The sequence below is a fragment of the Sciurus vulgaris genome (genome assembly GCF_902686455.1).
Source record: "Sciurus vulgaris genome assembly, chromosome: 14".
Classification (NCBI taxonomy): domain Eukaryota; kingdom Metazoa; phylum Chordata; class Mammalia; order Rodentia; family Sciuridae; genus Sciurus; species Sciurus vulgaris.
In genome coordinates, this window is record NC_136475.1 from 87,870,399 (window position 1) to 87,883,200 (window position 12,802).

The 12,802-nt window shown below is 40.7% G+C and overlaps 1 protein-coding gene across 1 annotated transcript in view; it reads left to right on the forward strand.

Moving 5' to 3' along the window:
- Positions 1-12,802, forward strand: part of NBAS (NBAS subunit of NRZ tethering complex) — a 343,098-nt gene that overhangs the window by 235,606 nt on the left and 94,690 nt on the right. Inside the window, exons 41-42 of the mRNA XM_079111365.1 lie at positions 481-710; positions 4,516-4,626. Of these exons, the coding sequence (XP_078967491.1) occupies positions 481-710; positions 4,516-4,626 (341 nt within the window). The remainder of the gene's footprint in view (positions 1-480; positions 711-4,515; positions 4,627-12,802) is intronic.

Genomic DNA, 12,802 nt, shown 5'->3' on the forward strand with positions numbered 1-12,802 from the left:
CCTAACTTATCCCTGGAGAAAATACTCTTCTTAGCTCTCCAGCCATTTATAGTGGGGTTATTGAACTGCAGTTTTCTTACCGAGAACTCTCGTGGTTCACAAAACTTTAGTTGGAGGCAATGATGATGAAAATTTCTTCCAGAGTGAATTATTTTGAATGACCGATGGTTAGAGCAAAAAGATGATGTAGATTTATGGTAGTTGTAAAAGCAAGAAAGTACTTTTTAAGTTGTAAGAACAGGACCGTGGGCCAGAAACCTGTCCCTGGACTCCCTTCTGTGTTCTACCTTTGTAGTCTTTAGGGTGGTTTAAGACCCACCTCTGCAGTTGGTTCCAGGGCAGTTGTGAGTCTTGATTAAATGGCCATAGTGTGAAGGACCAACCAGGCGCCCAGTGGACTGAGTCTTCTCCTCTTTGTTACTTACTTGCTCACACCTGTGCACTTGTGTGTAAAATGTAATCTTTCCATGCCTTTCCCAGGCCGATCCCAAAGAGCTAATCAAGACAGTCACTAGGCATGTGACTCGACATGGATGTGAAGCCTGGCCTGAGGACCTTGTTTCACTGACCGAGCAGTTACACTACTACAATGAGCGCCTCCTGGACTTCACTCAGGCACGATTACTTCAGGGCCTTCGGAAGGGGGTGGACGTGCAGCGGTTCACTGCGGATGACCAATATAAAAGGGAAACTATCCTTGGCTTGGCAGAGTAAGCAATACTCTCATGAGGGATGGATTTAAAATGGAGCACAAAGCTCTTTTCTTATAGAAGGTGTCTGGTTTGTCAAAATCCTAGCTCTTTGAGATCTGGAAAGTCTGCTCATTCCTTGAGGGTGGTGGCTATGTCTGACTTGTTCACCACTGGCCTTTAACGAAACCGTTCATTATTTATTGAATAAATAAATATTTTCTACACAGTGTTAAAAAAAAAAAAAAAAAAAAAAATGGAGCACAAGTAAAATTCAGACTGTCAGTCCCAGTCCCTTGAAGATTCACATTCATGGTTGATATCAGCGGGACTTTTCCCCACTTTTTCCTTTCATATGAGGGGTGTATGTATCTTCCCAAAAGGTCAGTAAATGCAGACATCTTAAGCCACAGATTTAAATAGTAAGCACTGGGATTATTTTTCTTTATAAAGTCTCCCATGACTTTAATAGTCTAATACCAAGATTACGACCATATTAGTAGAAATAGGATGTGGTAAGGGTGGAAAGTATGGTGCTTGTGATGGACTCAATAATAAGCTTGCCCTTTATTCCTGGCTAGGAATCTCACTTTCCAAAGTACATGCAAATTTAATTTCTCCCGTGTGTTAATGTGAGAGATAGTTGACTTATTAGACCCAGTGCTGTAGGTTCCAATGCCTTTATCAGTTCTGGGCTTAAAGAAAGAGGAACTGCCTGGCACAAGTTGTTCTCCTGTCAGAGGTAAGGAACAGCTGCCATTTTTCCTTTTGTACCTTACCCCTTTCAAGAACAGGACAAGGCCTTGGGCAAGGTGCTTTCGAGGTATGGAATTCCCTTTGGTTTTAATACTGATGTCTGGTTTTTGTTTTAGGAGTTTAGATCACATGAGAAGTATTTACATGTCAGAAGGTGGGAAAGTGCTCACACATGCTGGTTATTAAAACAGACTTTGTTTTTAACACCACAATTTCTTGAGTGTTTACTGTGGGCAAGGCACTATGCAAAGTGCTCTGTAAACTTTAAAAATGCCTTATCATAGATAACCCCATGAGTTTAGATGTGTTATCCCTTCTCCTTGTTGACCTGGATGATGCTTAGGAGTACCAGGTAACCAGCCTTAGTTTCCATCGATGCTGCAGCTTGCTAGTCTGACTTTACCCTGGATCTCCACAAGATGCCTTTGCATCTTCGCCACGGCACCACATGCCTTTCCCCACATCCTGTTGCCTTCTTGAGGGGCCTCTAGTGTGCAATACAGTCAGGGCTTCCAGCCTTGAAACTGAGGTTGCATTGTGTTTAGATTTAGTGGTCATTCATCTCTCTGGACATCTCCTTCTGTTACTTTAAAATAACAAAAATGCTCTTAATTATGGTAATGGTGTTAATTTTTATTATTGTCATTTAAATCCTTGAGAAAGTGGAAAAGTAGCCTTGATATTCTCTGATAATTTTGTTATCAGACACCCCAGATTACTTTTTGGAGAAGGCAGGATGTGGAGAGATCAAAAGAAAAATAGTAGAAACAACCCCTGGCTGTTAAGGAGAGAAATATAAAGTTTTTCCCTTCCCCTCTGTCATCCTGGAGGTTCATAATTTCAGAGTCATTTAATGTCCAATTTGAAAGTGACATAAGACATCTCGTAGTTCAACCTCCTTGCTTTTTGGAAGAGGAATTTGAGAACCAGCTTTAAGGAGTTGCTCAGGGTCCCACAGCAGGAGATGAGCTTGGGTTTCCTAATTCCAAATTTAGTGTGCTTTTCCTTTGGGCATTTTGTAATCCTTGATGTTGTGTTCAGATTTCATAGAAGAGGATTATTATGCAGAATAAAATTTATAAGGCAAGGCTTGCCTTCTATGATTAGTTACATTTTGCTAGTGTTTGTCCTTTATTTACTTTTGTAAGTATCCAATTGGCATATGCTATTGAGTATATCTTAAAGGACAAATATATGCCTTTGATAAATATATAATAGAATCTTCTCTACATCCAGTTGCTTAGAAAAGTATATAGCAGTCTTTGGGTGACTTGTTTTAGGTGCCTGAAAGTTTCCAGGGCTTGTAGTCTTACCACTTCTGATTTTAGAGGTGGGATCTCAGAATCTTGTGTAGATTTGTAAAACCCACTTCTTGTTTTGCCCCTCTTTCTTCACTTGTATGCAGTGTGCCCATTCTTCAGTTTCTTACTTGCTGTATATCCATTTGGCAGTTATTTTTTTAAGTCCTTTATTAGCCACATGTCTTAGATAATACCTTTTCCAGGGGTCAGGCAGGGCGACTATGAAGAGGATATAACATAATTTGTTCCCTCCCATATCTATCAAGTGATAAAAAATATCAGTACTTAAACGTAGCATGTACTCATGCCAGGCAATGTGCCAAGCTCCCATAATCGGAAGGGTGAATTAATAATGGTCCCTACTCTCAGCGGATTCTCATTCCATCATGTGAGATGGGTACTCAAAAAATAAGAAAAGATTTCAGTTGACAGTGACCTAATCCCTGGGTTGACAGATTTATCCAGCCCTGGTTCTCTTCTGTTATAGCCTATGAGCTAAGGAGAACTTTTATATTTTTAAAGGTTTGTGGAAAAATAAAACAATAAAAAGAAGGCTATGCAACAGAGACTATGGCAGTAAAACTGAAATATTTACTATGTGTTCTTTACAGAAAATGTTTGCCACCCACTGGATAATCAGACATATATGTCATGGTTTATTTAGGGTGAATACAGTCTGAGCAGTTGTTAATAACAGAGATTTCATTTCTACTTTGCTGCTTTTGTCCACACCTTGCCAAACAAGAATTCCATCTTCCATTTCTTCTAGCAATTAAGGGTTCTGCAGCAGGCCTTAATGTGGGCACCCTGGACCATTTTCTTGAACTTCTTTATATGCCTTGAGAGTCTGAAGCCTGGTGACACCATTCCCTGGTTTCAACCTTCCACTGACTTTCACTTGCCTATAGAATAAGCAGTTGCCATAAGCTTGAGGAACCCCTTTTGGCCTCATTTATCATAAGTCCATCTGTCTCTTCTCCCTGCCGACCACCTCTGTTTAGTTGATGCTTGTTTATCTTTCAGCCTCCAGCTCAAATTTGTTATTCTCCTAACCCTGTTCTCACAGCACTTTCTTTTTTTTTTAAAGCTCTACCACCACAATATTTAATTACTAGTTCACATCTCATATCTTCCAATAGTTTGTGAGTTCCTCAAGAAATACCTTGTTTGTTTTTATGTCCTAAATTACTAGAACAAAACCTGTCACAGTACAGAAAGCATGTTTGTTGAGTGACTGACTGTACCTTCTCAAATATCTACCTTAGGGCAGAGATATACTGTTTGTTGATGGTAGGCTGTAGAATCTGGATCAGAATTTTTTTAACCTTAGCATTACTGAATCTTGACTGGATAATTCATTCTTGTGGGGAGATGGGAAGGCCTATTCCATGCATTGTAGGGTGTTCGACAGCATCCCGAGCATCTGTCCACTAGATGCCAGTAGCACCCTCCCACCCCCTGTTTGTTGCAGTCAGAATATTTCTAGACATTGTTAAATCTTCCCTGGGTCACACAATTACTCATAGTTGGGAACTACTGGTCTAGACAAGTTCATGGTAAATTGTAGTATACTTAGTGTAAAAGGAACAGTCAGATTCCTTGGAAGTCCTGTTCTGAATTCTTGTAAAATGGCTTTTATTAAGGGCTATACTGACTATGACACAGCTGGAGAGCAATCCCAGCTCTCCAGAAAGTGAGAATTTTTTGGCCAATTAAGGTAACATATTCCTTTTCTCTGTCTTCCCTGTGCCTGATGGACATTTCTGAAGGACCCTTGAAGAAAATGTCTACAACATTGCACTTTCTCTGGCACAGCGGTGCAGCATCTCCCGGTGGGAAGTGTTTATGACCCATCTGGAATTCCTGTTCACAGACAGTGGGTAAGCATGAAGTTCATATGAATGTTTATGTCTGTGCTTTTCTTTTCAGAGTCTGTTAGAAGAGAATCTTGACGTTATAAAGTACGTCAGCGTTCCTTCTTAGCTGTAATAGACTACTATCATAGCATTCTTTCTCTTTCATGTCTTTGATATATCAGTATTATAATAATAGCCTATTTGTGTTTTTTAGTAGAGCCTTGAGCCTTTGTTTATGTGTTCATTCAGCAGCTTCTGTTGAGACGGTTTACAGCATTAGTCAGTAGGTATACATTGGTGAGCAAAAGCAAGCATTTTGGCTGTCTTGGAACTCGGGGTATACAGCAAGAGACAGATGATAATTGAGTAATGACACAACTGAATGTGAAATTAAAACTGGAACAAGTACCATATAATAGGGCCCAGTTTGGGATTTGGCAGAGTCAGGGAAAGCTGTCCTGTGGAAATGTTACTTGAGCTGTGCTTGGACTTGGCATGACCCAAGTGTCCTCCAAGTACTCACGTGTTGAAATTTGATCCCTATTGTGGGTAAAGAAGAGGATGGGATCCTTCTATGGTGTTTAGTCATGGGACCTTCAGAAGCAGATTAGGATAGGATAAGATCGTCTTGATGGAGTCCCTATGATTAAATCTGGCTGCTACATAAGAAAAAAGAGGATAGAGATGCACATGCGAACTGCCTGTGATGCTCTGTGCAGCCTAGGAACTCCACCAGCAAGAACGCCTTTCCTAGGTGTAGACCCTTGAGACTCCAGATCTGTGAGCTATATTTATAAAGCTTTATATATTTTTCTTTATAAAGAAGCCTGCCTCAGGAATTTCATTGTAGTAATGCAAAATGGGCTTTTACAAACCAAGACCTAAATATTGAGTCAGGATTGATTACTCTATGAGGATAAATTGTCTTTCTTTTTTTGGGGGTGGGGGTTGGAAATATTTAATAGAGGAAGAGACATGAGAGGGTGTGCTAAAAACAAGTGAGATTACCATATACAGAGAAAGAGGGAAAAGAATAGCAAAGGGGCTGCATAAAATGGAGATGTTCCAGAGAGAGAGACCAAATAAACAAAGCATGGAGATGTTAAAAAAAACAAAAAACAAAAATACAAGGCACATTTTTAGACTTGCAAGTGCAGTTGTTCCTTGGTATCTTCTGGAGATTGGTTCCAGGAAGCCCTGCAGATAAAATCCATGCATGCTCAAGTCCCTTATGCGTCATGTTTACATGTAACCTATGCACAGCCTCCTGTTAACTTTAAATGCGCTCTGATTACCCATAATAACTAATATAATGTAAATGCCCTTTAAATAGTTACACTGTATTATTTAGAGAATAATGATAAGCAAAAAGTCTGCATGTTCAGTACAGATGCAACTTTTTTTTTTTGAGTATTTTCAATCTGTGGCTGGTGAATCTGGATATAGAGGGCCAACTGCAGACTAATATGGGCTGGAGTTTGAGTAGCAGCAGAGAAGCTGGGGAGGGATAAAGCCAAGAAAGGAAGTCGTAAAGGCTTCTGAATGTTAAAGAAGGATCCATGACTGGAAGAAGCAAGTGGGAGTCAGAGACAGGAGCTGTAGAGTGGGACTACAGTTCACTTTCTAAGTAGACAGTATGGTAAGTGCCAGGCCCTTTGATGGGGAACATGATAAGTCTGAGAGCCAGGCAGAGGAATGGGGGTAGGTGAGGCCCAGTGACTGGGGGGAGCATGGCATGAATCATTTCACTGAGGAGCCAGGTAATGCAGCAGGACCATGGAGGTACCAGCAAGAGCTGTTGACATCTTCCTGAGAACAGTAGACTATTCAAGGATTTGGATGAAGGACAGGGAGATAGTGTGACCAGATTTTCACTTTGATAAGCTTGCTTTCACGACTGTGTTGAGAAAAGATTTTAAGGAAGTCAGAATAGACATATATAGACTATTTAGGGCACTGTTTCAGCAACAGATTGCACCATAGGTGACCACAGCTTGGAGTAGGGTTTTAAAAATACAGAAGGAGAGGCAGGAATGGGTTTCTGAGATATTTAAAAGGTAAAACAGATGGAACTCAATGTATTAGTTAATAAGAATGAATTAGATGTAAAGGCAAGTGAAAGGGGAGAGATGGAGAATCGTCTCAGCCAGGCATTGTGGCCACCTGTGATCCTGGCAGTGCTAGAGGCTGAGGCAGAGGATCCCATGTTCAAGGCCTGCACTGGTGACTTAGCAAGAGCCTGTCTCAAAATAAAAAGGGCTAGGGATGTAGCTCTGTGTCCCTGTGTTCAATCCCTATAATACACACACACACACACACACACACGAATTTATTCCCAGATTTTTACTTGGTCCACCTGTTGGGTGGTGGCATCATTTAGTGAGGTGAGGCACTCTAGTGAGGTCAAGCAGGGTGAAGAAGGAGAGAGAACGGGAAGTTTTACGTACTGAAACAGCCAAAAGGAAATGGTAGTTAGCTCTTGGATCTTACATATCTGGAATTCAAAGTAGAAGGTGAGACAGAGGCACTGGCTTGGGAATCGTGCGTGTCACTGGTAAAGAAGCTGCGTGTGGGCATGCTCTGGAAAGGAGTGTGCAAAGAGGCAGGCTTGAGGCAACCATGAGGGCCTTCCACAGTAGCTGGTCCAGAGCTTCTAGCAAAAGGAATGAGGAGGGAGCAGCAGGAGTGGGAGAAGGAGGCCAGGGATGCTGCCGAATGGAAGCTGTGGCCAGAGACTTTCAAGAAGGAAGGAGAACTGAGTGGGGTCCTGCTAAAGGGCCAGGAGATGCCTACAATGCAGCATCTTTAATTTTCATTAATTGCTACAATTTTAACTACTGCATTTTGAGTATTCATCAAATGGCTACATGGTGACAATGTTATCTATGATAAATATTGCCCTGACCTCGCTACTTTTGAGGCACAATAATATGTTCAAATAAATTTCTTCTGATATGCATATTGGCATTTAAAAAATATCATGGAATTTTATTAAATATCTTTTTTCTTTGATTGAATGTTACATAAAAGGATTCCATATCTGTAAAAACAGGATGCTTCATTGGTCTCTGAATATATTATAAATTATCAGGCAGTCGAGTAATGTGCAAGACTGTTCCTGGCATATCATTATACCTGATAGCAGTGTGATTATGCAGATGCACAGCAATTACAAACCAGGAAATCATTAGCTCCTGGCATCATTACTTGTGAGTGGCAAAGCACTTAATATTGATTTAGCAAGTGTGTTTGGTACTCTGTGTTCTTTACTTAAAACCTTTTGCCTTACTATTTAAGAAAACTTTTTGTTTTCTTCGTGGACTGGGAATTGAACCCAGGGCCTTGCACATTCTACACAAACACTCTGTCACTGGACTGTACCTCCAGGCCTTTTTTAAAATTATATTTTGAGACAGGGTCTTACCAAATTGCTGCTCTGGAACTTGTGGTTTTTTTGTTCTCAGCTTCCTTGGTAACTGGGGCTACAAGTGTGTGACACCTCTTCTAGATAAGTAGTTAATCAAACTTGGTAACCTGGTTATTAGCCTTGATATTACAAAAATTGCCTAACAATAATTAGTTAAATCAGTGTCACTGGGAAGTTAACAAGCACAGTCACTGAGAAATAATAGTCTTTGAGGTTTTGTTTTAATGTTCCTTTAAAAAGTCACACCCTCCCCCCAGGGAGTTCATTCCCCTGTCATGTACCTTCTCCCTCCTCTTGGTGGACTTGGAATTTGTGACCCTGCAGCAGCTTCACAGCCAGGTGTGGGCGAAGTGTCCTCATGCTGTGGAGTGTGAGCTCCTCTATCAGAATGGCTAGATCAAATCCCAAGTACGTCACCTTAGCTCTGGGTCCTTGGACCAGGACACTTCCCTAAAGTTCATTTCCTTGACTCTGAGGAAAAATAAAAATGATTTAATGGTGAAATATTTAGCCTATGTAGGCGATACATGATCAATGCCTCACTAAGGGCATTTATTTCCCATATTTCTCCTATCAGAGAGCTCTCATAAGCACCCATGCTTGAGTTCCTGGCTTCTTTCCCCCCATTTCCTCCCCACTTCTTTGTTGTTTTAAGAAGTGTAGTGCTTTTCCATGGTCATGGGTGCCTGCGTCACTTGCAATCGTTGGACAGTCTCTTGCAGCCACTTAGTCTTGCTGGAGTATGTTCTGCCCCCAGGCTCAAGGTGGGCCTGTCACTCACTGCAGACTTGGCAGCTGTTTCACCTTGGGGCTGTCCTAGATACTCTAGTGAATCTTTTAGACAGCGGTAACTACTAGTGGGAATGTGACCTGATGGGGCAGCATGGGGTTTGGAATCAGATCAAGTTTTAAGATCCGGTGTTATCGGGCAGACCCACCAACTGAGCAGCCTTGTGTGTGTTTTTTAATTCTGTTGAGCCACTGTTTCCTTAGTTATAGTTATAAGGACCATTATTCTTACCCATGAAGGTTGGAGGAAATCTTTAGAAAGCGTGTAACTTGGTGATTCTTTCAGTACTATTCTAGTTATTTCTCTTACTGTTATTTTGTTAATTCTTCTGACTCCATGAGTGTCTTTCAGTTTTGGACACAGGATCCTTTGAAATATGTGTCTAGCTGATGTACTGGAACTATATCTATTCATGAAACCTTGTTGATGGTATTATCATTTATTATCTTGTAGTCCATGCACAATTTTAAGTGCTGAGTAGACAGACACGCTCTTGTCCCCGTGGAACTTACATCCTAATAGGGACCTTTCCTTCTCCTCCCCCACAAAACAGCCCAAAAGCAAGTTGCAAGTTTAATAAGTACCACAAAGAGGGTTCCTCTTCATAGGGACCCTAGAATGTGCTATACTGTTTTTCATAGTGAATTTCATATTCTTTAGGAGGACTTGTTTCGTCTCAAATGCAGGGGCAGGCAAAACAAGGCACGTCTGTGGGGAGATGGAGTGAACTATAGTGTATCTGCCTTTTCCTGAATTGAAGCAGAACAGACAGAATTTATGCCTCAGGGTTGTTATTGGTCGTGCAGTGTGGCCTGTGTCCAGGTTGCCACGTTGTAAAGTATTCTAAACTCTGGCCACCTTTTCCAGCTTCCTCCCTTGAAGACCCTGACACAGTTGAGGAGGTGGTGTCAGAGTGATTAGTATATGAAGAGGGGAGATTTAAAGTCATATCTGTCTGTTTCCTAGGGCTTAAGGTAGCTCAGCTTGTTAAAGGCTTGTTATAACTTTGAAAATTTAAAACAAAAATATAGGACCAGGAAAAATACATATTAGAGTAGGAATGTTGCATGAAGATATTCAGATCACAGACAGGCCTTACATTGTTGTTAAAATTGAGCCATGAATTTGGTTCTAATTCCTCCCCCCACCCCACCCCTTTTATTTTTTTTTCTGTCAGGTCTGAGAATCAAACCCAGGGTCTTACATATGCCAGGCAAGTGCTCTACCACTGAACTCCATCCCCAGCCCTTGATTTTTCTTTTGATCTAAGGAAAGATAACTTGACCAGAACTGTTATTTGCATTGTACATGAGAAATGAAAACACTAATTTCCATTGCTTTCAGCATCACCACTCCATTCATAGCAGAAAACATTCTGTCAAGGATTCATGGAGTCTCAGTGTGGCAGGAACTAGACTCTGGGACGGCCACCGCTGATTGTCCTATCCACTCTCTGGGTGTTCTTGAAAAGCTGCTGAGGCTCCATTTGCCCACATCTTCCCTGAGTAGCCACAGTGGCTGCGTCAGGTCTTCACACCAGCTGTTCTCAGGTTGATGCCCTCGTACCAGCAGTCATGAGTTAGAGGGTGGGCATGGGCCATTTCATAGTAGTCAGTGTGAAGGCCACCCTTTACCCACGTGCTGGTCATTCCTGTGGATCCACAGACATTTGTGCTTTGGGTCTAGACTTGAGGGTAAATAGCCGTAAACCTCTATATCTGAACTGTCTCTAGCATATAAATCTCCACGTGAAAATATCCACTCCATTGCTTTATTGAGTAGAAACAGTGATCTGAATTTGGAATCAGTCTCCATCTCTTACTAGTTACGGAATTTTTATGTGAGCTTTGGCTGACTTCAGAGAACAAGAATAACAAGGTCTTCTGCAAAGAGGTATTTTGAGGATTAAATAAGGCAGTCAAAGCAAAAGCACTGGCAGGCGATCTCCGAATTCCATTTCACCTCTCTGCCCAGAGCCCTGCTCTCTCCAGCCTTTCCCAGCACCCTCTCCCATTCTCTTTCCTCCTCCTTCCTCCTGTAGTCTAAGTATTCCTTTCAGTCAGCTCATGGAACTGCATTATCACCCAATCTCAGAGTTGAAAAAAATGTATTTAAATAAACTTGTTTTCTAATAAAAATATAAGTCCTTTCAATACATGCTGATTTTCAGTCACATCTTGGGGCGATTGTCAACTTGAAGCCATTACAGAACACCTTAATTGTGGGATTAGTACTAATAATTTATCCCTTGTGCATCGAGTATAGCTAATGCTTGCTTCTTCCTGTAGTTAATCTGTGAAAGTTAAATATGCACTGTAGATATAAGCTGCTTTATAGCTAAACTTCTTTCAGGAAAAGCACTTAAACTGTTTTTAAGGGTAATCATTAATTTGATTAGTGAAAAGTCCACAGTGGTTTCATGGTATTTCTTCCTACTCTCTTGAATGTGGGTTTTTCGGAATTGTTTTTTAAGCAAAGATTTCATTTCTTGTTCCAAAGGGAAGATAATAGCTTCTTTCAATGGAAACTATTAAAATGGCTATTGATTACTGGCCTTTATAAAAGATCTCAGCACATTGTAATTCACTGAAAAGGGAGGTTTGGGTATTTATCATGTGGCAGTAAAGGTATTCCACTATCTGTCTTGACAAGATAATTAGGTAAAATTGCATGAGGCAAACTGAATTGTAGGTGCAGAAGAATCAGTGGGTGGGCAGAGGAAAAAGTAATGTTGATTGAGATGACTAGATCCAAAATCGAGTCAAACACAGATGTACTAAGTAGACTGTTATATGTTAGTCATTGTTGTCCATTTTGTGTATACGTCTATCTCGAATACTGTTTATCAGGGTGTTAGGAGTGAAGTGTGACAGCAGAGCCCTTGGAGATTATTGCTGCTGTGCTTTCTGTGCTATTTCTCAAGTGGTTGTTAGTGTGGGTACTTGACCTTCCCTACTGCTCTCTGATGTGTGGACCAACATACGCTTTTGAGACCAGACAGATCTGGGTGCTTGGACCCAGGCAAGTCACTTAACCTATCTTGATAGCAGTTTCTTTACCTACAAGTTGGTAATGACCCAGTTTTAACTTGCTAGCATAGCAATCAGCATAATAAAGGCAAATTTGTTTTTCTCTTTCTGTTTTGCACCTTTTTCTGCTTGCAAGTCTTTGTCAATATGCATCATCTTAAGGTGGTACGTGGCTTATTATTTATCTCCTCATTGTTTTCAGACCTCATTTTGCAAGTGAGGAAGGAACACAGAAGCTGTGAGTCACTTTCCTATACTCCCATGTGTGCAGTGTTTTTCAGAGATGACATTGCACACTTAGTGATGGTGTCAAGAGTATCCTCTGACTAGTCGCCATTTCTGCCATTCTGGTCTTGGCACAGGCCTTGTGCTCTCTTGCCTTGGTACTTTCATTCATGTTATTTCTGCTTCATTCCTTTCTACAATGCCAAAATCAAGTACTTCTTTCATTGAGTCTTCTGTTTTCATTGATTTCTACTTTCTCTGTAGTCATAGCTTTTAGTGATCTTACTCTTAATTAGAATACAATTTTATGCCCTTCGTCAGCACATACCATTGATTTGCTTTGTTGTTCAATGCTAAGTACTTATAACTCAACTCAATTTTCAGACCTAAATGAGAGTTCTGTGCAGTAAATCTTTATATCCTTCCCAGAGCACAGTGCTTGGTATATAGAGGACACCTATTTTATTTATAGAGGACATCCACCCATTTATTTGGTATTCGTAAGTCATGTAATGAATGTTTCCTTTGTAGCACACACTGGTCCTTGGTACTGAGAAACTAAAGATAAAGAAGGTGTAATATGATCTGTGCCATCAAGCAACATGTAGTTTAGTGAGGGAGACAGTGTAATCAATAGTTAAATATGAGTATCATAGTAGAATATTCAGCTTATGTCAGTGGCCCAGAAGAGGCAGTGAAGAAAAAAAATTTTTTTGAAGAAAATTTTTA